The following is a 24,106-nucleotide window of genomic DNA, read 5'->3' as shown; positions in this document are numbered from 1 at the left end:
GGCAGGGGTTTCTTAACCATGTGGTGTTGTGCCCAGCGGCTCGAGACCCCACAAAGACCACCAGAGACCACGATCAATGCAAGCAACAAAGAGTCATTTATTAGCAAGCTCGAGCCTGGTCCTCCGCGCACTCGGTAACCAGTGACGCTAAGAGGCCCTGAGCCTTTGTTCAGCAGGCTTTTATAATGAAAGGCAAACAGTTTTACAGTGTTCTTTTTAATTGGTTAAAATTTGAACAGCTAAACATTAGTCCTCCTCTGGTTGGGTCCTGCCAATCTATTTGATTCTCATTGGGTCCCACCAGAACTGAACGGTCCTAGAGGAAGAAGGGAGGAGGGAAGGGGTGAACTGTGCAGGAGATGAGTTGCAGTTAGGCCCCCCTGTCCTTGATAGATAAGGTTTCTAGGCAGCTGCACATTTCTCAGGCAAATATTTCTTAACAACCTCGATAAGCATGGGGGCCCAGCAGTCCTGTTTGCGCTGTATTGGCTTTTGAGGGAGCAGTCGCAACTGCCTGCATCCTGGTAATTAAGACAGCTTGCTGCACAGATATCACCCTGTTCTCAACAGTGGTTTGTCCAAAGATCAACTCTGATCTTTCCAGGGATTAAAAATTCATTTGGGCTGGGCATAGTGGTGCATGCCTGTAATCCTAGCTACTTGGGAGGCTGAGACAGGAGGATCACAAGTTGGAGACCAGTCTGGGCAACTTAGTAAGACTGTCTCAAAATAATACTTTAAAAATTTTTTATATTGTTCTTTTTAGTTATACATGACAGTAGAATGTATTTTGACATATCACGCATACATGGAATATAACTTCCCATTCTGTGGCTGTACGTGTTGTGGAGTTTCACTGGTCGTGTATTCGTATATGAACATACGAAAGTTATGTCTGATTCATTCTGTCTTTCCCATTCCCATCTGTTAGCACAAAAAGACCGGGCAGGATGCAAACCTCACAAATCATCTCAACTATTTATTCAGGAACAATGTTTCTCACAGGAACATGGGATGCAGGGATGAAATGGCATTGGTGGACCCACTTTCCTGGAGGAAAATGAGCTACCGAACAAAGGAAGGGACTGAGTAAAGGACTATGGAAAATAATATTCCTACAAGACAGCTCCCCAAGAAAAATGGAGGGACAGTGTGGCTCCGGAGGAGGGAGGGGAAATTGACCAAACATTAAACCTCTCCCAGACATCCTTTCCCATAACAATGGGCCCTGAGGGAAAAGCAAGCTTTTATCCCTTCTCGGGTTCATCCCCAGCATCTCCACCAAAAGCAAACCTTTACACCTTCCCAGCCCCAGTGCATCTTGAAGGAAGAAGGCAAATACTGAAATGCTGGGTCCTGGACTTTGATGTTCTCCCATCACAAATTAGTCCTCAATGGAGGCACAGAAAATATTGAAATTCTGGGAAATAATGAATCCCAGAGAAAGTAAAACAATGGGCAATATTTGAGAACTCATCCCTCAGGATCTGGACTCCTATCTCCCCAGATAATGAGTTTCAACCTTTTTACAACTACCTTCCTAAGTTAAGGTTCTAACCTGTACAACTAGCCCCTGTCAAACTGCATGTCTGCAGTCTCCAATGAAATTATAAAACTCAGACTCCTTCTATAACCTGGGGGCCAGCTCCACACCCAGAAAATGGGCCCTCCCATGCCTGATCCATGGACTTTGCTGCAGAATAAAGGAGAGCTTGCTGATCTGAGGTTTGCTTCCCGTCTCCGGCCTCCGTCATTTGTGGGCCATGAGCTCACACTGGGTTTATATAGGTTATTGTGAGGATTTGTCTAATGAGCATATCAGTTTTTCTTGGGCACTCAGGATTCGGGGGTCTGTTCCATTAATCAGTGAAAGTGTTAGTCTGAGGGCTTAGGAATTTAACCTGGGTTGAGGGTCTGCAGACAGTGTCTGGAGAGAATCTGTTTTTGAAGGGGATTATTGCCTTTTAGATACTGTCACTTTAGGGGTAATAAAACACTTTCTCCCTGTCTGCAGTTGGTATCCAGAAAACCTTTGTCTTGGGAGATGAAGGCTGTGAGTGCATGGCCTTCTTTTTCACTCCCTTTTCCCAGGCCACATTATCTTGGGGATTTTTCATTTTCCGTATCTAATACCATCCCCTCTCCCTCTACCCACTCCCTGTCTAATCTGATGAACCTTCACTCCCCCACTTTGCCTATTGTGAGTCATCATTCACATGTCAGAGAGAGTCAGAGAGAGAATATCTGGACTTTTTGTGTGTGTGTGTGGTGCTGGGGGTTGAACCTAGGGCCTTGTTGGACTTTTTTTGGGATTGGTTTATTTCACTTAACATGAAAGTCTCCAGTTTCATCTGTTTACTGGCAAATGCTGTGATTTCATTCTTTATGGCTGAGTAGTATTTCATTGTGTGTGTAAGTGCAAAAGGATGGGTTGCAGACCTTAACAGATTCAGAGAAGCCTTTATTCATTCTCCAACTCAGGCATCACATCGTCAGGGCTTATTTTCTGGATGTGAAAATGGCTTCAGTTACAGAGGGGATTTTTGTTTGATGGGGTACAATGAGGATGATGTAATCATTGGGAGCTGTGTACCTGCAGTTTTGACCGACAGGGGCTAGTTGTACAGGTTAAAACTTTAACTTAGGCAGTTGGTTGTAAAAAGGTTGAAACTCATTATTGTCTGGGAAGATAAGAGTCCAGATCCTGAGTGATGAGTACTCACATCTTGCCTATTGTTATTTGTCGCTGGCTCTTTGCGGTTCCAAAATCCATGGATATTTGTGACCGCTTGCAGCAACAACTTGCACGGGTCTTATGGGTGGTGGAGTGGAAACTGAGGCACTTCTATCTTTCTCTTTAGTGCACTGCTTTCTTGCTTGTTTATAGCCTACTTGCTTGTTTATAGCCTACGCTTATATCACCTCCAGGAGGCGGAGAGCAGGGCCACGCCTCCCACGCAAAGATTAGGCCAGACGCTCTGAGCAGGCAATTAGTGCTCGAGAACACATGCACATACATTGTATGCATGGACGAGAAAATCACCTGAGTGTGCTTATGTCAATTAACCTCCTCGCTGCCAATGTAATCAGGCGCCATCCCTGCGCCGCCAACATAACACAGCCCCCAACAGTTATTTGCTGGGCTTCCATTGCCATGGGGAAGGTCAAGGTTTAGGGCCCAGCATTCAGTATCCTGCCCCTTTCCCCAGGGCCCATCATTATCAGAAAAGGATCTGCTGGGAGGTTAATTCTTGGCTAGTTTCCCCTCCCTCCTCCCGAGCTCCACCTCTCTCCATTTTTCTTCCGGGGCTACCTTACAGGAATATTATTTTCCATAACCCTTCAGTGTGTATTTTTTAAAAAGGGGTAGAGTGGACCTGGATTCAATATTCAGTACCTCTCACCCCTCCCCTCAAAATTTGTCATTTGAAAGAGGGGACCTCCCTAACTATCAGCCCACCCTCTTTTCTTGCTGAGAACCCAATTTTGCGTCAGTGGCAAAATGCCCAGAACAGGAGCGATGGCCCAAGCAAATTGAAGAAATCTCCATTCCTGTGGCCTGTGATGAATCTGAAGGGGAGGACTCTGAGAATTTGTATTTCTTTCCTGCCACCTTGGGTCTGCTGCTTCATGCCTTTGCTTCTGGTTGGACGAGGATGTACTGCTGGGTGCTACAGCAGCCATGTGTCAAGTGTGAGGCCCTAAGTGGAAGGTGAAACTGACTAAGGTTGACTGTCAGCACACCAGGCAGGACGCAAACCTCATGAGTCATCTCAGCTCTTCATTCAGGAACAGGGGGTGAGGGGATGAAATGGTGCCGGTGAACCCACTTTCCTGGTGGAAAATGAGCCACTGAACCAAGAAAGGGACTGGGTTTATACAGGTTATTTTTGAGGGGTGGTTTAGTGAGCTTATCAGTTTGGGCACTCAGGAAACAGGTTTGTGAGAATTTAAAAACTTGATGCTAGTGGGCACTAGTTCTACTTGGAGAAGAACGGTCTGGGGTCAATGTTTAGTGTTCACCTCTTCCCCTTCAGGCTCCCTTTGTACAGTCACTGGGAAAGGATATATCTGGGGAAGGATGTATGCTGTGGCTTCCTTTCTAGGGACTGTTCTGTCACTGGGAAGGAATGCGCCGAGAAACCTATCAGTGTATGGCTTTCTTTTCACTCCCCTTTCTCAGGCCTCACTGTTTTGGGGGTTTTTTCACTTTCCATATCTTAATAATGATGACATGATCAAGAGTAACAATTGTCCCTAAGCTTGGTGTTAGTACAAATTACACCCACATGATGAAGGCTGGGGACAGGAAACAAACCTTGGATCAGCAAGCTTTTCTTTGACCAGTATTCAGTGGTGGAGTCCATGGAACCCTGGCGAGGCTCATTTCTGGGGCAGAAAATGGTGGCTGGATGAAGCAAGGGGTCTTGGTTATATAGGTTTCATTTAGGGTGAGCCAGGAGGGTAATTCCTGGGGTTCATTGTATTAGGGTGGCTGATCCATTAGGGTGGGACAGGAATGTGAATAGGGAATTTCCTGGGGCTTAACTATTGGGGTCAGTTGACCCATTAGGTCGGGGTTAGGTGCCAGTCAGGTTCTTTTTGTGTTCCTTTGCTCTGGCTGAGGCCTGGAATTTTAATGACAAAACCTTTAATTTTACCCCAGTCAAGGCGGGTGGGGGAGGAGCTGCAGATAGGGAAAATGTCCTTGGACTTATTCTCCATGTCCTTCACCTGGGTCCAAGTGTTTGTTACTTGGAGTTTATTATGACGCAGAGTGGAAAGAGGGGTAATTCCATGAAGAACTGGACACCAAACCAAACCTGTCTCAGGAATCTTGAGCAACAGAGGCCAAACGATGGCAGGAGGGTCATCAGTCCTTTGAGGATGGTATGTGGACCTGGAAGGAGCCCCTGGGGCAAAGGTCAAATCTGCCTGGAAGTTCTGGGCCACCTGATTCCCTAAGGCAGAGGGAGACTTGACAAATAAACAATTATTGGACATCTCCCCCAAACATCAAGAACAGGGATTTTAGAAAAAAGCAATTGTTTCTTGGATTTAAATGTTAAAAAGCCAGGGGGCCCTGTCTGATGGGACTCCTGTTACTCCTCCCCGCCCGTCTGTTTCAGTCATCCAAGCTCGGCTGCTATTCCCTACACATTCTATGTCTGATCCCCACACAGTGCCTTAACACTGGATTTTCTATCTGCTTCAATTTATTCCTGAAATGTCCTCTATCAAGCCTCAGCTCAAATGTCACCTAGGAAAGTCCTTCCCTGACCCTTCAACCAGCATGGTGAACCTCTTGGCCTCCCCTAGTTACATGGCTATCATTCTAATTTCAGTGTCCATGCTGCTTTCTGGAAGATGAGTGCCACCAGGCAGATGCTTTCCCTGACATCTGCCTCACCTTGAAGTATCAAACAGTAACAGGCACCTAGAGGGGCTGACAGGTGTTTCTGAACAACAGCATGATTAGTCTTGAGGTGAGTCATATTATGGCAGCAGAGGGCTGTGTCCCCACGCTAGGGAGTCCAGCTCTGCCACTAGGCAAACTTAAGTTCATGTCTCAGCTCAGGGACCCTGGGTGAGGAATTGGGTCCCGCTGAGCTGCTGCTGATGGGCCATGACCACCAACAGGCAGGGAAGAACTCAGGCCACAGCAGGTGGGACTGCTTTAGGAGAGAGCCATGGCCTGTCTAGTTTCCTTTATACACAGGAGTTTGGGACTTTGGGGGCATTTGTGGACATGATGAAGCCAGAATTGAGGACAGGCAATTAATGTAGAATAAGAAATCTGGTCAAATTAAGGAATGAAGGCCATCTGAGTCTGGGAAGTTGGAGACCTCCCTGGGAGATTGGAATGTCAGTGTCCCAGAGCCCTTTTGATCATCAAGGTTACCTGCCTAACTACCCCTCCCAAAATACTGCAGGCAGAGAATTGCTAATTAACGCCCCCTAGGCCCCTACCTGCCTGACTCTCCATTTGGTCCTTCCCCTGCTATCTGCTTCTCACCTTTTTTGCCATGTCACTGGCAACTCCTGGGCCTAGTCACATAGGCAGGAAGGAGAAAGATAAGGTGGGGTGAGGGAGAACAGAACAAAGGAGACCCTAATTTATAAAAGATGTAGGGTGCACTCACTTCTTGGGATTCTAGAACATCGGCCATGGCCCACTGGGAGAATAAACAAATGAATGAGTAGCAGAATATTTGTGGTTACTGTTAGGTCGGGATTTGGGCGACTACGTGAGGGAGAGCTGAGCAACTGAGGCAAAGGGCAGTGCGCCACATGGTGACCAATCAAACGGGCAGGAAAACCCCACTGACCCTTACATCCACCTGTCACTCAGCAGGACCCTTGCCCATTCCGACCTATAAAGACCCTGGGCAGCCGGGGCTATGTGCGGATTTTCTCTGACCTGTACCTACCCTGACCTGTACCCCCGGGGGGCTGGAAATTTTGCCCGAGAGCCTAATTCCAATAAAGCTTGCTTCGGCGCTTTCCGTCCAAATTTATTTGGCCACTAGCCATGCCCCCGAGCTTACAGTTACTACTTTTTAAAACTCTGCTTAATATACGCTTGCCTTGGCATGCTTCTCTGGTTGTTATACTTCAATACCCGAGGAAGCAGAACTCGTCAACAGTGGTATTGAAAGAATGGACATTTTTTTAAGCTGTCTGAGGTCACCCTCCCAGTTATCTTAATTCCCTAAGGTCACCCTCGAAGTCATCTCAACTCCCTAAGGTCACCCTCCCAGGAATGGGAACAAAGCCCTTAAAGCTGTTCCAAGAAACAGCCCCAAACAGAGAATAAAAGGGTAAATTGAGCCAGATAGCCAGATAGTGATCAAACAGAATGATTACCAGAAACTATTGACCAGAATCTACGTACGCCCTGTTGTAAAACATTGTAAAACATGTTGTATGTTATCAGCAAACCCAGACCCCCTTTGAAATTTCCCGGCAGCTTTGTCCCCCTTTTCCCTTTCATGTGCGACCCCTCCCGATGTGTGGTTTCTGCCTTTATAAACCTACAAGATTTTCTGCTACGGACTCCTCGAGTTGGGTCCCAGCGCGCTGGAATAAACACCTCTTGCGGTTTGCATTAAGTGACGCCTCCTGCGGTTGATTGGGGTGGCCGTTGATCCATGGGACAGAGTTGGGGTTTCCTTTTTGGGGGCCTTACAGTATCAATGAGAGTGGCCTTCTTGGCAGATACATCATGTGACCAGATGCTTGCTCGCAGTTCATGGATTGAAGCTGGACTCAGTTTTGCTGGAGAAAGAATGACTAGTCCCAGCTGCTGGGTGGCCAGGGCCTGCTGCCCGTCTATTCTCTCTCCTGCTTTGACTATTGCAGATGGGACAACAGCAGCCTGGACCTTAAAGGACCAGTGGTATGGCAACACATGTACTAGTGGGCAAGGTTGATGGTGGTGATCTGCTCAGCAGTTCCTGTGGGTTTGCAGATTATCAGCAGTGGGCAGGGAAGGGGGGTCAGCCCCTGTCTGGAGTACAGCTGAGCATTAGTGGGGAAGGACTACACATGATCCCTCTATAATAGCTCAGTGGGCTGGGGACAGGAGATGTGGGAGGCCAGGCCCGGGGGTCATTATCCTGGTTCCATGATCCCGTCAGCATCCCAGAACAGGACACATGTGAGTCCCCAGGCAGGTCTACCCGAGCATGGCTCTCTTCCCTCCCTCCTTGCATCCACCTGAAGGCGGCTTTGTGGATGGGCCAAGACACACACCAGGAACTATTGCTCCAAGCTGTCTGTTTATTCCTTAAAATATCAATTTCTTCAGAACAGGAGGGTTGCTAGCCTCAGTGTCCCCGTGCCTTCCTGCGCACGGCCTGCACCAGCAGCTCTGAGTAGTGTTCCAGTAGGGCTTGCAGGTCTGGGCTGGCCAGGGGGCAGAGCATAGGTGGGAACGGGGGACCTGGGCTGGCCAGGGGGCATAGTGTGGGTGGAGACGGGGGATCTGGGCTGGGTAGGGTTGGGGCTGGGGCCACATCAGTCCCAACCAGCCAGTCGCTGGCTTCTAGCTGGGTGTGGATCCAAAGGAAGGTGGAGGCCAGCTCAGTCTGTGCTTGCTGCTGTTCAGTGCCCACCTGGCTGCTGGAGACCAACTGTAAGGGATGTCACTTTATCAGGGGCCAGCCAGGCCAGACAGTCCCAGGGAGCTTCCTCAACCCTTTCCTCAACCCTGGCTTGTTAGCTTACCATGTGATAAAGGTCCAGGGCTTCTTGGAAGGCAGTCTGCAGTCTCTGCACGATGCTCCCCACACTGCTCAGTTCAGGGGGAGTTGAGGGAAGGACCTCAGCTGGCAGCCCAGGTTCCCTCCAGTGTCCAGGGCTGCCCCGGATCAGACTGGGTGCATCTGTGGGTGGAGAGGAGGGAACGAGCAAGACACTTTGGCTTTCCACCTGGCCTGGGAAGAGTCCAGATGGTTGGGACTATTGTCCCCCTGTCTAGAACACCTCCCTCAGTCCCCACTGCTCCCTCCCCTCCCCTCCCCTCCCCTCCCCTCCCCTCCCCGCTGCAGGTCTTTGCTAAATGTAACCTCCTGGTAGCCTGTTTTCATCCTCCTGCATAGAATGGCCACCAGTGCCTGCCTTCTCACTACCCAACCCGTTCTCTTACTTATTCTGATACATTTGACACTTTCCTTATAGATTTTGTCTGGGTATCTCCCCCAATAAAGAATGTCAATTCTCTGTTACTTTGTTTACCACCATGTCCCATGTCCCCAGGGCCTAGAAAAAATTCTAACAAATATATGTGATGTGCTCATTAAATATTTATGTAAATGAATAAACAAATGAATGAGTAGCAGAGTCCCTGTGGTTAGATCAAGTGCCCAGATGGGAAGATGAGCCGATTAGCACAGGAGTTGAGCTTAGGGGTCTGTCCCTTGTCCCAAGGGTGACACTCACCAGGGGTGGGCTCCAGGAGGGACTTGGTGCTACCAAGGACCCCAGGCCTAGCCTCTAGAAGCTGGGGGCTGTTGGGGTGGGCAGGAGGGGTGAGGGGCTCAGGGGCTGGGAGCTTTGGGAGAAAGACAGAGGTGTGGAGCCTCAGGGTGCTCACATCGACAGGGCTGGGGGCTGGGAAGCTGCCTTCTGTAACTGCTATATCAGGTTGGGTGTCTGTGAACTCCTGGGACCAGACACAGGTGGTAGGTGTCTCCAGTGGGGGTGGGGGCAGGAGGAGCCTATCATAGACACTTGACAGGGTCAGTCTGAGGCTGGCTCGAGCCTCATGGTTGCCCCAGGAAGGCAGGGCAGGTTCTTGGCCTTCACTGTTAGAATTGGGTATCACTCTGGTGGTGATGGACTTGAGCTCCTGGCCCAAGGAGGCCAGTTCCCCCATGGATGAGGGCCTAGGGAGGGGCCTGGCTAGTTCAGCCATGACTGGGCTCTCACTGTCCCCAAGGGAGATGCTGTGTGACATCCTGGCATGAGAGCTAGCAGTGGTCTCCATGTACGAACAGGTGGAGGGGGAGAAGACACCCTGAGCCAGGCCTGGGGCAGATATGGATGTGGGTGTCGGTTTCCTGTCCGTGGTTGGCACTGAAGAGGCAGCGACATAGGGCACCAGGCCTGTGAGGCAGGGGCCTGGAAAGGAAGCAGATGGCTCACCTCAACACATCAGTCACAGAGCTGGAAGACATGGCCCTGCCCTAGAGGCTACAGGGTCTGAATGGACACTTCCTACAGTTAAGCTGGGCACCCAGGGATGCTTGATGAGAGACCCAGGGCTGTCTGTGTGGAACTGGGGCGACTTACTCAGTGGGCACCAGGCCTCCAGGGTCTCAAGAGACTCCTTAGTCTTCCCCTCAGAGAGGACCTGCAAGCACAGCTAAGGTGAGGACAAGGCCTCCTAGCTCTCAGTTTTGCGCCCTGAGGGAGGTGACTCCAATACTCACGTTGGTCCCGTCTGGGGAGGCGTAGCCAGTACCTGCTCTCAGGAGCTCTGTTTTGGGCTGGCTTCCCCCTCGGCCTGTGGGCTTGACCTCTGGAGACTTCAAAAGGTGCAGGGGCAGTTGGGAAGGGAAGGCAGGGGTAAACCTGAGGGAAGGAAGCCAGATGAGAGAGAGATACTCATAAGGCCTGCCCTGGGATGCCTGTAGGGGTGGGGGAATGGAAGGGGTTACTAGCGTCTAACCTGGAATTCTTTTGGAGGCGTGAGAGAAACTGGGCTGAGATGCTCAGGCGGGGATTGAAGAAGTAGTCCTCGGAGTCAGAGACCTTTGTGTCTTCCAGGGACCCATGGAAAAGCTCTAGGGGAAGATGATGACAGGGAGCTCAGAATCCTCTTGGCCAATCAGCCCTGGATGCAGGTAGACCCACAAGCCAGCAAGTAGATTCCCAGAAGCCCCATCAGCAGACACAACACATGTGCTTCGGAAGCCAACAGAGCAGGGAGAGGAACTGTGCAGCTCAGTCCTTAAGAGGTCGTCTATTCTCCTGCTCTGCCAGGAGAAGACCTACCCCAGGGACACCCATGCTATGCTCAGCACTGGATGGACAGCCCAGGCAGGTCTGGTACTGGGCTGGACCCTACCTTCAGAGTGGGCATTAGTAAGCGTCTCAAAATGGTGGCGGAGAAACTTCTCCTGCTCAGGGGTCTGAGGCAGGGAGCTGTTGGCCAAGCCTGGTCCTTCAGGTTGGGATGATTCTTCTGTTGTACCTGAGCATTCTAGAGAGGGGTGATAAGAAGGAGGGACAGGGAGGAGAAAAAGCTGTCAATGCCATGAGTCATGGCAGATGTCACTTGACAATGAAGAAAGCTGGACTAACCTGTCACACACCCTCTTGCCACTGGGCTGATAGGAAAGGTTCCCATCTTCCAGGCAAGGAAACTGAGGCTCGGGGCTGATATGGGGCCAGAGGTTATTATATATTGTGACTCTCTTGGACCCATACGATACCCTTACCCATGTGTCTGGCTCACCTGCCACGTGGGGCCTCATCATGGCACACTGAGGGTCTGGGTCCGGTCGTGGAGGAGTGGAATGAATGGTGGCAAAATTGCACTCCAAGTCGACCTCTGACTCCCCTGAGTCTGCAGGAACAGAGCATGGGTCAGAAGTCCACTGCTGGGGCCCTTCATAGGTGAGCCAGGGCATGTGGCTCAGCTGCTCTGGGCTTTGGTTTCCCCACCTTAAGAGCGGAGGTGATGATAGTCCACTTCCCATTTTTATGGATCAGTAAGTTATATATCAAGGAGGTGGCAGAGCTAGGCTCTCAGCTAGGGGGCTGCTGAATTCCAGAATGTTCAAGTAATAGCAAGGCCTATGTTTGCCTGCTGAGACAGACAGTGAGCTCCAGGAGGATTTAGTCAAGGTCCCCATCAATGCCCAGAAAGGGGCCTGGCTGAATGGACAGACTTTCATAGGTCTCTGTCTGCCTCTCACTCACCCTCAGGTTGGCTCTGATCCTTAGAGCTGATGGAAGAGACTCTGAGATAGGAGTCACCTTGCTGGTCTCCAGGCCCTGACTCCACCTCCTTCTCACTGAAATACCAACAGGGGGGATTATACTGGCAACAACTGTCCCCCACCCTGAGCTCCTAGGCCCCTGCACCTGCTCCTACTGGGAGCACTTCCCCAGCCTCTCTTGTTCCTTTGAAGGCGCCCTTCCTGCAGGACCCCTGACATTTCAGCTGGGGCCAAGGAAACTGAGGCTGTGGCTGAGGCTACAGCGCTGGCTCCTGACCCTCGTGGGCCTCATTCCTTGGCCTCATCCCTCTGTTTCACCCATCCTTATTCCCATGGGCCCACTAGGAGAGCAGAGAGCAGTTCTTCCAGAGTGTGCCTGTCAGAAGGAGGTTTCTTCTTTCCAACTAAGACTGCCATTGGTGGAAAGGCGACCCACCTGTCTGTCCCTGTGATTGTCATTCCTGCCTCCAGGGAGTAGATGATGAGCTCTCTGGCCTCAGATGACTTCCTCTGTAGGGGCAGGAAGGAGGAATGCCCGTGGCCATCTTCCTGGGGACTCTCTGACTAGGGAGGGAAGAGTGCAGCTATTCTGAGGCAGCAGTGGCACCCAGGCTCTCAGGACGCTAGTTGTTATACAAATGACAGAGCAGGAATAATGCCAGTAGCCCCACTGCTGGACAATGAGCTGGAGCCTCTGCCGAGTGCTCAGCTCCCCACTCCTGCTGAGTTCCTTCTGTGCTCCCTCTGCACTACTTGTCCTTTTACAGGTGGGGAATAGGCATGTCTCTAAAAATGATAAGAGGCCCAACCCTCGAAGAGTCCATTTATATGATGCTCAAGAACAGGCAAACCACTGGGCACAGTGGCGCATGCCTATAATCCCAGCAACTCAGGAGGCTGAGGCAGGAGAATCCAAGTTCAAGATCAGCTTTGGCAATTTAGTGAGGCCCTACGCAACTTAGCGAGACCCTGTCTCAAAACAAAAATAAAAAGGGCTGGGGATGTAATTCAGTGTGAAAGAACCCTTAGTTTGAATTCTAGGAAAGAAGGAAGGAAGAACGGAAGGAAGGAAGGTAGGGCAAACCAATCAATGGGGAGAGCTGGCACATACATATGAATTACACAGATAATCCATAAAGCTGTATACCTAAGATATATATAAGCTGTATACCTATGCGCATTAATGCATATATAATATATAGTAGAAGAAAAATTATATATTATGTATTAGAATAAAAAAGAATGTTCTCTTAGAATATAATAAGGTAAGAGCTAAGTTGCTTGGTTATCTCTCTCCAGGGGCCCAGGCCCTGTCCTTAGCACTGGATTTCTACAAAAGTCCTCAGAGGCAGAGGAAATTGCTTTATTTATTTATGTTTTAGGTATTAATTTATTCAGAGGAGATTGTTTTGACCATTTTTTTTTGGGGGGGGGGATGTAGGTCCAGAGAGGCCACAGGGGCTTAAACCAGAGCTCTCTACTTGAATGCCCCCCACTCAGGAATAGGCTGTTCCAGGGTCCAATTTCTTAACCCTCAAATGACCCATTTCCCAAAGAATCCCAGGGTTCACCCTCCTGCCCTCCACCCTCTCTCATAATCATCTCCACACCCCTGGAATTGGACACTCAGACCTGCTTTCAAAATAAAGCATGGAAGCCCCAGGCCCTGGTGGGGAAGTCGTGGGGGAGGGGCTGTAGGCTGGGTTAGGCTGTACCTCGCTTAGCAGGCCTGCCAGACTCTGTGGCTCCACTGTGTCTAGAATGGAGTCCTCCAGACTTTCAGGTTTCATCGGGGTAAAGTAGCAATCCAGGTCCCGGGCATCCAGAATGGTCTTGAGGGGTTCCTGGTCTGCTCGCTCTGCCCAGCGGCCATGAGGCTGGTAGCTGCGCTTGGTGTTGAAGGCTGAGCCATCTGCCACATCATCATCTCCTAGCTTGAGAGAATGGTCAAGCAGCTAGCCAAGTGCTCATCAACTGCAGTGACACTGCATGTACCTCACCCAGTCTCTTGGCTTTAAAAACCTTTCAGAAACAACTTCCAGAAACATCTCCAGCTTAAACCTTTCTCAATGCAGCTGCACGGATGTACAGTAGATATTCCTGAGTTAACATGTTACAAACTCCATTCCTGATCCCCCAAACTTGTTCCTCCTAAAACCTTCCCTGCCTCAGTTATTCTTCCCAGTTGTTCAGGCCTCCAACCTTGGCCTCATCCCTTCTTCCTTTTCCCTGAGTCTATCCCTTATGCTCCACACTGTATATCATCTGCATATTCTGTTAGCTCTGCCATCCATACATCCAAAATATGGCTACTTCTAGTTCTACCTACCACTGCCTCCTACCAAAACCATTGCTGGAGAGTCGACAGAGGGTGCTGTGTGAGAAGACAGGCTCTGGAGCTGGCTGCATTGGGTCAACCTCACACCTAATGCCTAGCAGTGGGACACTTGACTAGTTACTTAACCTTTCTGGGCTTCAATTTTTCTGTCTGTGAAATGGAGATAAGAAGCCCTTACTTCAGTGAGGATTCAATGAGAAAATACATATAAAAGGCTTAAAACAGGGGCTGGGAATATAGCTTGGTTGGACCTTGCAAGCACAAGGTCCTGGGTTCAAATCCCCAGCACCACCAAAAAAAAAAAAAAAAAGGCTTAAAACAGAGTCATGCTATGAATATTTGTTGAGTGTCATTCCGACTGTAATGTGTGCTCATAAGGAAAAGCTGGGTGGGGGGCTGAGTGAGCATAGCCAGGTGCCCTGACCTGGTCTGCAGAAAAGGATGCTCCCTGAGGAATGACATTGTTTCTGAAATACACTCCAACCTAGATTTTAGGATTCTGCTGTTGGCTTCTAACTTACCAGCTCCTAGCCCATTCATTCCTCAGCCAAGTCAACATTCACTCCATGTTTTTTTAGTACTAGGGATTGAATCCAGAAGCACTCTACCAATGAGCCACAACCCCAGTCCTTTTTATTTTGAGACAGGGTCTTGTCAAGTGATGTGTGAGAGTGAGCCATCTGCTTCCTTTACTGCCCCTGTCTCACAGACTGGCCTTGAACTTGTGATCCTCTTGCTTTAGCCTCCTCAATTGCTGGGATTACAGGCATGTGCCACCACATCCAGCCCCAATCCTTTTGGAGATAGGCTCTTGCTAAATTGCTGAGACTGACCTTGAACTTGTGATCCTCTTGACTCAGGTTCCCAATTAGCTGGGATTCCAGGGGTGCATCACCACCACGCCCAGTCATTCATTCCATCTTAACATCATCTCGGTCCTTCTTTTTCTCCTCACATCCAGTAGATTGGCTCTACCTCTGAAGTCCAACTAGAGTCCAACCATCATTTCCTCCTGATCTAGTCCCCAGACTCTCCCTCCTGGATTATTGCAGGAGTCTCCTCCCAGCTGTTCCTGAGTCTGCTTCCCATGTGCAGCCACAGGGTCCTATCAGTGCCTGAGTTAGATCACAGCCTTCCTGGGCTCCAAGACCTCCCTTGGCTCCATCTAATGAAGAAAGGTGACGAAGGACAAGAAGGACTCACCAGAGCCCACATACCCCACACAATCTGGTCCCTATTGCCTCTGAGCCTTTCTCTTCCCTCTCTGCCTCTCAATTATCTCAAACCAGATACCTCAACCAGCCTGTTCTTTGAACACACTAAGCACAATCCTGCCTCATGGCATTTGCATACTGTTCTGCCTAGAACAAATATTATCTAACTAGCAAGATCTTTTCTTTCTTTCTTTCTTTTTTTTTTTTTTGCGGTACTGGGGATCGAACTCAGGGCCTTGTGCTTGTGAGGCAGGCACTCTACCAACTGAGCTATCTCCCAAGCCTGCAAGGTCTTTTCTGTTTACCCTAAAATTGCCATCCCCAACACTCCTTACTTTCCTTCTTAATCTCTTTTTCTCCATAGCACTTATTAGATTTCAGCATACTATATAATTTACTTATTTAATGTGGTTACACTAATAAGTTAGCCTGAGAAGGGTGGGGTTTTTGTCTGTCTCGATCACTGCTTATCTCCAACAGCCAGAACAATGCCTGGCATAGGGCACACATGTTGCATGAACCCAGAGCTGACAGATCTGAAACTGGAAGGACAACAAGGTTCTCAAAACAAAGGCAAGACATGGGAAGGGATAAGTGTTCCCAGAAAAAGAGGAAAATGAGGAGGGTGCCTCCTTGCCAGCCCCTAGGCATTCTACTCTCCTGAAAGACTCACCAACCGCTTGGCCCAGAGTGGCAGCTTGCCATTGGTCAGTAGGCACTGAGGACCTGGAATCCATAAAAAGAGGACAAACAACTCAACAGTCAAGTAAGGTAGTGGGCCAGACCCACCCAACGATGATTCCCTATACTGACAGTTCAAAGCAGGGCCCCTCCAGATTGGCCCATTTCCCAACCTGGATCCAAGTTCTCTTTGGATGGTGTTTTCAGCAGCTCTTCTGGTTCACACTCTTCCTCCATCTCATCTTCTGTCTGCTCTCCAGGGCTTAGGGATAGAATCTCACTGGGCATGGATGCATAAGTCTCCTGCCTAAAGCCAGGAAGGAGGATGAAAGGAGAGAATTACAGATAAATGAGGTGAAGTGGAGGACTTGCTTAGAGCTGGGCCCTGTACAAAACTCTACAGGAACGTAGTCTTGGCTTCCAGTCAAGATGGTGCCACAAGATGGTTCGTTTGACACACCCTCTCCACTAATAAATGAGATATGACAAAGGCTGAGTTTGATGACAAGACTCTCCAATAGCACAGCAAGGGACACACAGATAATGAGGCCACAGTCCTGGGTTACTGGGTTCCCTTGGGTGGAAGCAATAAGGCTTTACTAATTCTGAGTATGAGAGACTAAATCATCTGGACAAGGTGGGCCCTGGAGCTCCACAGTGTGGTGTGAGTCTCAAAACCAAGAGCCAAAGGGAGCTGCCCACTCCTTTGGTACCTACGTCTGTGTGACACTCCAACACCACCTCAGGACTGGCCCATGTCAAGGCCTGGTTCTCATGGGGCCCTGGGAGTCCACATGGAGGTAATGGCAAAGCATCCAAGAGGAGAAGCACAGACAGGGACAGACTCAGAGGTACCAGAGAGGCAAACTCCAAAATTTTCCTGTTCAAAATAAGTACCCCACCACTGGGCTGGGGTTGTGTCTCAGTGTTAGAGTAACTGCCTCACTTACATACTGCCCTGGTTCAATACCCAGTACCACACACAAAAAAGAAAAATGAAAAAAGAAAAATAAAAAAGCCAAACAACCCCCCTTCCCCAAACAAAAAACTAGAACCTGAGTTTGCTCCAAATAATGCTAGTTTGCAGCATAAAGATTTCAAAGAAATCTGGGGGACTCAGAGAAGTGAAGGAATGGCTTTTTTTTTTGAGAGTAAGAGGACTACACCCTTCCCACTGTACACTCCCTTCCAGTATCCTTCCTGATCACCCACTCCCAATCATCACTGGTCAGGGACCCTCTGGTTCCCCCAGACCCTTGGGACACATCCCTTATAGTATCACAGTGCTCAGAGGATTGCCATTGATTCTGTACTTTAAAACTTTTCTCATATGTTATTAGAACTTTGTTTCCAAAGTCTATCTCCTTGATTAGTCTGTGAGTGTACTAGGACATGGCCTAGGGCTGTTTTGGCCCTGGTCATGTCCCCAGCATCACTTCTCCAAGGATCCCTGGGGAATGGATGGGGCTGCCAGGACCTGGGTTGGCTGCCCCACTTCCTGTCCTTGGGCTGCAGTTGCCGCTGTTGCTCCTGGTGGTTGATCTCCAGCAAGTGTTGCTTCATGCAGGTGGTAATCTCTGGGCCCAGGTGCCAGATGAATACACAGCTGCACAGGCAAAAGAGAGATGTGGAAGAGGGAGCAAACTGAACATGGGAGCCACTGAAACAACTGACCCAAAGCCACCCAGGTCACCATAGCCAAGACCCCATTCCCCAGAAGCTCTGTACTGTTGGATCTATACCCTGGCCTGGGTCTAGGTCATCCCAGTAAATCAGCACCTTCTCTGAGGGCCTCAAGACCTGAGGAAGGATACTCTGGGGAAGGAATGTGGTAAACTAAAGGGAGTGACAAAAGGGACAAAGGGACTTCCTTGGGCACCAACCAAATGCTACAAAATTCATATATCCCATCCCAGTCAATTTTTTTCATACAATTTTCAAGGTAGACAGTATCATCACTCACAGAGGAGAAAAGTAAGGCTCAGCGAGGAGAAATGACCAGGTTATAAGACAAGTGACAGATCTAGAATCTGAACTCAGGACTGGGTGTGAAAACCAAGGTGTATACTGTCCAAGATGGGAGTGAGTTGGAAAGCTTAGAAATGCTCTCCATGCAGGCAGGCGGCGAACACAGTGTGGCTGGTCCCACTTTCCCCAACCCCCCGCCCGCCCTCATTGGAGGGGTACAGTCAGGGATGGCCTCCAGTGATGTCCTACCTGTCTCCAGATACTGTGATCAAATGACGACAGTCATAAGTGAACTTCATGCCAGTAACAATTTCTGCAAGCAAAGCAGAGAAGCTGCCTGTGTGAGTCAGAGGCTGTGGGTGGCAAGGGAGGTAGTCAGGTAGCGAGGTTTACTCACCAGAATGGCCGAACATCTTGGCAATGCACTCTCCTGAGTAAAAGTCTATCACTGAGATGCTTTTGTCAGAACAGCTTGTGGCCAGGAAGGTGCCTGAGGGGTCTACGTGGACCTGTCAGGAAGAGTCCCCTGTGTCACACAGGCTACCTGCTTCATTCCTTTGTGAGGCCTGGGCTAAACATCCCACTCCCCACTGACTGTCAACCCACTCCATGTGGACTCTTGGCACAGGGCATCATCACAAGGCGGCAGATACGAGCCCCCTGTGGGAGTGCAGGTGTGTGGCTCCCATCCCAGAGGCCTCCACTCCTCACCTTCAGCAGAGACCCTTCATCACCCTGAGAGCCCTTGTAGCACTTCTTTTGCTTCCCATTCACTGTGTTGTAGATCCTGGGGAGGTGGGATATAATGTGGGACATAGGAGGGCCCTGCCCTCATGCCAGCCCCATTTCCCTTCTTGGCTCCTACTGCCTTCCTTTCCCCCGGAAGTCTTCTACCACCTCTTGTCCCTATCTGCTGCCTGAACTGAAACCCTGTCTCAATCTGAAGTCATGGAGGCAATGACCTGGGGTACCTGCTGTTAGTGTCCATCCCCTCCATACAGAAAGCTTAGAACCTGGCCCCCAATCTGAATGAGCCCATGAAGGAGATGGATATATCCTCCCCAGGCTCAGTTCTGATGTTCCCTTCCTCCAGGAAGCCTGCTTGATTCAAAGTGGGGTTGGGTGTTTGCCTAGGGCCCCTGGGCTCCCTCTGTCTCAGTCCTGGCCATTCTGCACTGCTACTGCCTGATGACATGACTGTGTACCCCCAGTGGATTGTGAACTCTATGAAGAAGGACCACTGCCATGACCCCAGCACTGTCTAGCTCAGAGAAGGGATAAAGGAAGGTGGGTAAGTGAGTTTATGATCTCTCAGTCATTCCATACTGACTCCCAAGAGAGTCTAAAGGGAGTCTTCTGTGGACTTATTGACTAAGCTTAGGAAAGCCTGGCTTCTAAGAAACATCTGCTGAGTTCCTCACCCTCCCATCTTCTCAGGGGCCAGGTGAGCAGAGAAAGAAAAGCAGGTAGCTAAAGAGAAGATAGAACCCAGTGAGGTCCCACAGAGGCCTGCTCAGAAACCAGCCCAGGTCAGGCCAACAAAGGGTGCAGGGCAGCTCCTCCTCACCTCACATTGCGATCCTGGCAGGCCACAGCCACGTACTTCTGTGTGATGTCAATGTCCATGTCATACAAGGTGGTCTTCTCTGCTACGTGGTGGGTACGGACAAAGTGCAGTCCATCTGAGGACTGGCAGGGCAGGAAAGACCTTCAGTGGACACCCCTGACAAGCTCCCCCCGCCCAATGAGTTCACCCCACCTACCTTCTTAGCACTGCGAAAATAGATGCTCTTGTCTGCCCCACAGCTGATCATCTGGATGTCTCTGTTGCCTGGGAAAGGAGAAGGGTTAGCAAGGGCTGGGACACATGGTAAAGGAGGGACGAGTGAGACAACTCTACTGCAAGGGCAATCAAGGATCAAGGTGAGCTCCCTGGAGGTGAGGTGGGTGATAAGCCTGGATGAGACTCTGTAAGACATGAACTTGGTGCATGAGTGGGCATAGATGGAGCTGTGGGAAAGGCAGGCCACTGCAGAGCAAGGGCATACTGGGAAACAGACCAGGGACTCAGAAGCGACACCATCTCCAATACAGAATCTATCCTATTCTTTGTAGTACTGGAGACTGAACCCAGTGGTGCGCTACTACCAAGCTACACTCCCAGCCTTTTCTATTTTTAGAGATAGGGTCTTACTAAGTTGCTGAGGCTGGCCTTGAACTTGTGATCCTCCCACCTGAGTCTCCCAAGTTGCTGGGATTATAGGTGCGCATCACCAAGTCCAGCTTCCAATGTGCGGGTTTGATGGGTGACTGGAGCAGCAGAATGGAGGTGAGAATGCATGATGGACAAGTGGAGATGGCCGGGAGGCTCACACCATCAAGAATAATCAGGAGCAGTGTGCAGCAGTGCACACTTGTCATCTCAGCTATTTGGGAGGCTGAAGCTGAGGATTGCAAGTTCAAGGCTAGCCTGGGAAATGCAGTGAGTCCTATCTCAAAATAAAACAAAAAAGGGCTGGAGATGTAGTTCAGTGGTAGAGCATCTGCCTAGCATATCTGAGGCCTTGGGTTCAATTCCCGGCACCTTAGGAGGAAAAAAAAAAAAACAATCAGAACACGCACACTAACTTTGGGTTAGATCCCATACATGTGCTTGATCTTCCTGAATGAACACTCACCAGCCATTCCACTATACACAGAATGGGGCTCAGAGACACAAAGTCCTTGTCCCAAGGTGTATAGAGAACCAGGGCAGGGCCAGGACTGAACACAGGCATTCTCTGGTGCTGTTCATGCTGTGCTTGGAACCTGGGCTTCCCCTTAGACCCTTGCCTTCCTATCTGTTCAATGGGCCAAATAACAGCTCCTCTCCTGTAGAGCTGTGTGAAGCCTTTGTAACCGGGCTGCCATGTGGTAAGCCTGATAAAGGTTCTGTTTTTAGTATTTTCATGTCTTTAAAGAAAACAAACTGTGGTAAGGCTGAGAAGACAGAACAAATAAAAACCATTTGGAGTCTTGGTACAAGAGATGCTGTGGGGCTGGGGATGTGGCCATCATCAGAGTGTTTGCCTGGTACATGTGAAGTCATGGGTTCGATTCCTAGTATTGAAAAAAAAAAGTGGCTCCTCCGTGACAGGACATTCAAGAGTCCAGGCCTAACATACAAGGGTTGGATAAAACTCGAGCAGGAGTCACTGGACACAGAAGGGAGTGAAACCTGTGTCGGGGAGGGAGTGTAACCTGGGAGGGACCCAGAGAGGGCCTTCAAGGTCCTGGTAACATTCCGCTTCTTAACCCGTGGGTGCTAATTCCAAGCATTTAGTAATATGCAGACCACAAGAGATCAGAACAGTCTCTGGCTATAAACAATGGCTGCATCTGTACCAGCTCAGACCTACGGACTATGAACTTGGATGGAGATTTCTCTGCATTATGCTGTAAACTACACACATTTTTGTTCACTTGTTTGGATATATATTTCAAGAAGACAGAAGATTGAGCCTTCAGCAGGGCAGCTTCCAATAGGGTCTGCATCCTTTTAGATTAGCCAGGGGTTCTAGTGAAGGGCCATGACCTTCATTCACTAAATGACCTTACAGCCTGACTCCTAGCTACCCCGTGGCCAGTCAGTAACTCTCCTGGATCTAGACCATTCATTAAAGGTGGGCCACTGCTGGTCAAGCTGTTAGATTTACTGATTTATTCTAACTACCTATATCCTACTGAATAGGATGGTTTAAATGTTTTTGTTTTTTTTGGGTACAAGGGATTGAACTCAGGGGCACTGGGACACTGAGCCACATCCCCAGCCCTATTTTGTATTTTATTTAGAGACAGGGTCTCACTGAGTTGCTTAGTGCCTTGGTTTTGCTGAGGCTGGGTGTGAACTAGTGATACTCCTGTCTCAGCCTCCCAAGCTGCTGGGATTACAGGTGTATGCCACCGTGCCCAGTGGTTTAAATGTTTTCTAAAGATATCTAAGGATTTTGAGACAACAGCCAGGCCCCGTAGGACCCCTGGCCGGACTGACTGAGCCCCATCTCCAGGATCCCTCAGCCCGACCGACCACTCCCTGCCTCTAGAGCCCTCACATCAACTGACTGCTCCCTGCTGCCAGGACCCCCAGACCAACTGACTGAGCCCTATCATCAGGAACCCAGACTGACTGATTGCACCGGCCTCCAGGATCCCACAACTACACCAAACACACTGGACCCCCAGGACCCCTGCCGGACCAACTGCATCCCGTCTCCAGGACCTCCAGCTGACCACATCCACCCCTGAGCTACAGTTCCCCATTTGCCAACACATTTCGAAGCCAGAGCGGCCATCTTGGATAATCCTGGAAGCCAAAGCTCCGATCTTCAGGTGGGGCAAATCCCATCCTGAGACGCCTGCTGGAGGCTTGAAGCTCATTGTCAGATACCTCTCATGCATCAGGCTACTGAACACTGGGAGGTTTCATTAGTATATGACTGTTATACAGTAGATTTTCTTTTTTCTCCTTTTTAAAAAAAAATTTAAGTTTTTATTTCTTTACTTTCTTGCTTTCTTTTCCTTTTGTTTACCTGTTCCCTCAGAGTCTCTTTCTCCCTTTTTTGCATGCTAACATCCAATTTCTTTTGATTACACTCTCACCCTTTCTATTTTCTAGAACTTCTGTATATTCTTTTCTTATCCCATTAACAGCCATATTCTACATCCCTCTGCATCCTCTTTGTCCTCCATGAGAAACTGCAGACCTTACTGCAAACCTGTTTGTTTTACTGAAGATAACATTTGAACTCATTTTTTTTATTATGACAATTTTGTTATTGTCCCCATAGGGGCTATTTGGTCTAGGATTGCATAGTGTCTGATTTGGGCACTGCTAATATTGATCTCCCCTTAAAGAAAGGGTTTTGGAAACCTATAGGGCCACTATAAGCCTATAGGGGGAAATCTGCACTGCTAGAGGGGAAGATACATGAACAACATGAAAAAACAAGGGAAGAAAATGATCCAAACAAATCTAGATTCTACAGTAATAGAATCCAATTACAGTATGTTAGAAGAAATGTCAGAAAAGGACTTCAGATTATACATGATTAAGATGATTCGCGAAGCAAAGGATGAGATAAGAGAGCAAATGCAGACAATGAATGATAATACCAATAAGCTGAAAGAGCACCTGCAGGAAGCAAAAGATCATTTCAAAAGAGAGATAGAGATTCTCAAAAAAATCAAACCAAACGGAAATCCTTGAAATGAAGGTGACAATAAACCAAATAAAAAACTCAATGGGAAGCATCACCAACAGACTAGACCACTTGGAAGACAGAACCTCAGACAATGAAGACAAAATATTTAATCTTGAATATAAAGTCACCCAAACAGAGAAGATGGTAAGAAATCATAAACAGAATCTCCAAGAACTATGAGACATCATGAAAAGACCAAATTTAAGAATTATTGGGATTGAGGAAGGCACAGAGATACAAACCAAAGGAATGAACAACCTATTCAATCAAATAATATCAGAAAATTTCCCAAACCTGAAGAATGAAATGGAAAATCAAATACAAGAGGCTTACAGAACACCAAATGCACAGAATCGCAACAGATCCACACCAAGGCACATTATAATGAAAATGCCTAACATTCAAAATAAAGATAGGATTTTGAAGGCCGCGAGAGAAAAGCATGAGATTACATATAGGGGGAGACCAATACGGATAGCAGCCGACTTCTCAATCCAGACTCTAAAAGCAAGAAGGGCCTGGACCAACATATTTCAAGCTTTGAAAGAACATGGTTGCCAACCAAGAATCCTATACCCAGCAAAACTAACCTTCAGATTTGAAGATGAAATAAAATCCTTCCATGATAAACAAAAGTTAAAAGAATTTATAAATAGAAAGCCTGCACTACAGAATGTTCTCAACAAAATATTCCATGAGGAATATTCCAAAGTTAGTCAGAAGGGATAAAGAAGGACATTTCATACTGCTTAAGGGAACCATAAATCAGGAAGACAAAACGATAGTAAATATTTATGCCCCAAACAATGGTGCATCCCTGTACATCAAACAAATCCTTCTCAATTTCAAGAATCACATAGACCACAACACATTAATTCTGGGCGACTTTAACGCACCGCTGTCACCACTAGATAGATCTTCCAAATAAAATCCAACCAAAGAAACCATAGAACTCAATAACACAATCAATAACCTAGACTTAATAGACATATATAGAACATTCCATCCATCAATGAGCGGATACACTTTCTTCTCAGCAGCACATGGAACCTTCTTGAAAATAGACCATGTGTTATGCCACAAAGCAGCCCTTAGGAAATGCAAAAAAATAGAGATACTGCCTTGTGTTCTATCAGATCATAATGGACTGAGAGTAGAAATCAATGACAAAATAAAAAAAGGAAATTCCTCCAAGACTTGAAGACTAAATAATAT

The 24,106-nt window shown here is 48.5% G+C and overlaps 1 protein-coding gene across 3 annotated transcripts in view; it reads right to left on the bottom strand.

Annotated features, from left to right (window-relative positions):
- Positions 1–7,762: 7,762 nt before the first annotated feature.
- Positions 7,763–24,106, bottom strand: part of WDR62 (WD repeat domain 62) — a 46,007-nt gene continuing 29,663 nt past the window's right edge. The window contains exons 14-32 of one of the 3 annotated variants that reach the window (XM_079118805.1): positions 19,415–19,482; positions 19,219–19,340; positions 18,363–18,438; positions 18,049–18,160; positions 17,901–17,964; positions 17,161–17,289; positions 15,857–15,990; positions 15,676–15,728; positions 13,166–13,384; positions 11,887–12,014; positions 11,431–11,525; positions 10,964–11,074; positions 10,574–10,708; positions 10,175–10,289; positions 9,936–10,077; positions 9,796–9,856; positions 8,944–9,624; positions 8,230–8,387; positions 7,763–8,135 (exon numbers count right to left, since the gene is read on the bottom strand). In XM_079118805.1, coding sequence (XP_078974931.1) covers positions 7,830–8,135; positions 8,230–8,387; positions 8,944–9,624; positions 9,796–9,856; positions 9,936–10,077; positions 10,175–10,289; positions 10,574–10,708; positions 10,964–11,074; positions 11,431–11,525; positions 11,887–12,014; positions 13,166–13,384; positions 15,676–15,728; positions 15,857–15,990; positions 17,161–17,289; positions 17,901–17,964; positions 18,049–18,160; positions 18,363–18,438; positions 19,219–19,340; positions 19,415–19,482 — 2,909 coding nt within the window. In that variant the 3' untranslated portion in view covers positions 7,763–7,829. The remainder of the gene's footprint in view (positions 8,136–8,229; positions 8,388–8,943; positions 9,625–9,795; positions 9,857–9,935; positions 10,078–10,174; positions 10,290–10,573; positions 10,709–10,963; positions 11,075–11,430; positions 11,526–11,886; positions 12,015–13,165; positions 13,385–15,675; positions 15,729–15,856; positions 15,991–17,160; positions 17,290–17,900; positions 17,965–18,048; positions 18,161–18,362; positions 18,439–19,218; positions 19,341–19,414; positions 19,483–24,106) is intronic. The other 2 variants (XM_079118807.1, XM_079118806.1) reach the window with 2 other exon arrangements.

Source organism: Sciurus vulgaris (genome assembly GCF_902686455.1).
Source record: "Sciurus vulgaris genome assembly, chromosome: 17".
In the NCBI taxonomy this organism is placed as follows: domain Eukaryota; kingdom Metazoa; phylum Chordata; class Mammalia; order Rodentia; family Sciuridae; genus Sciurus; species Sciurus vulgaris.
Note: the sequence above shows the minus strand (reverse complement) of the source record. Positions and strands in the feature narration are given on the sequence as shown.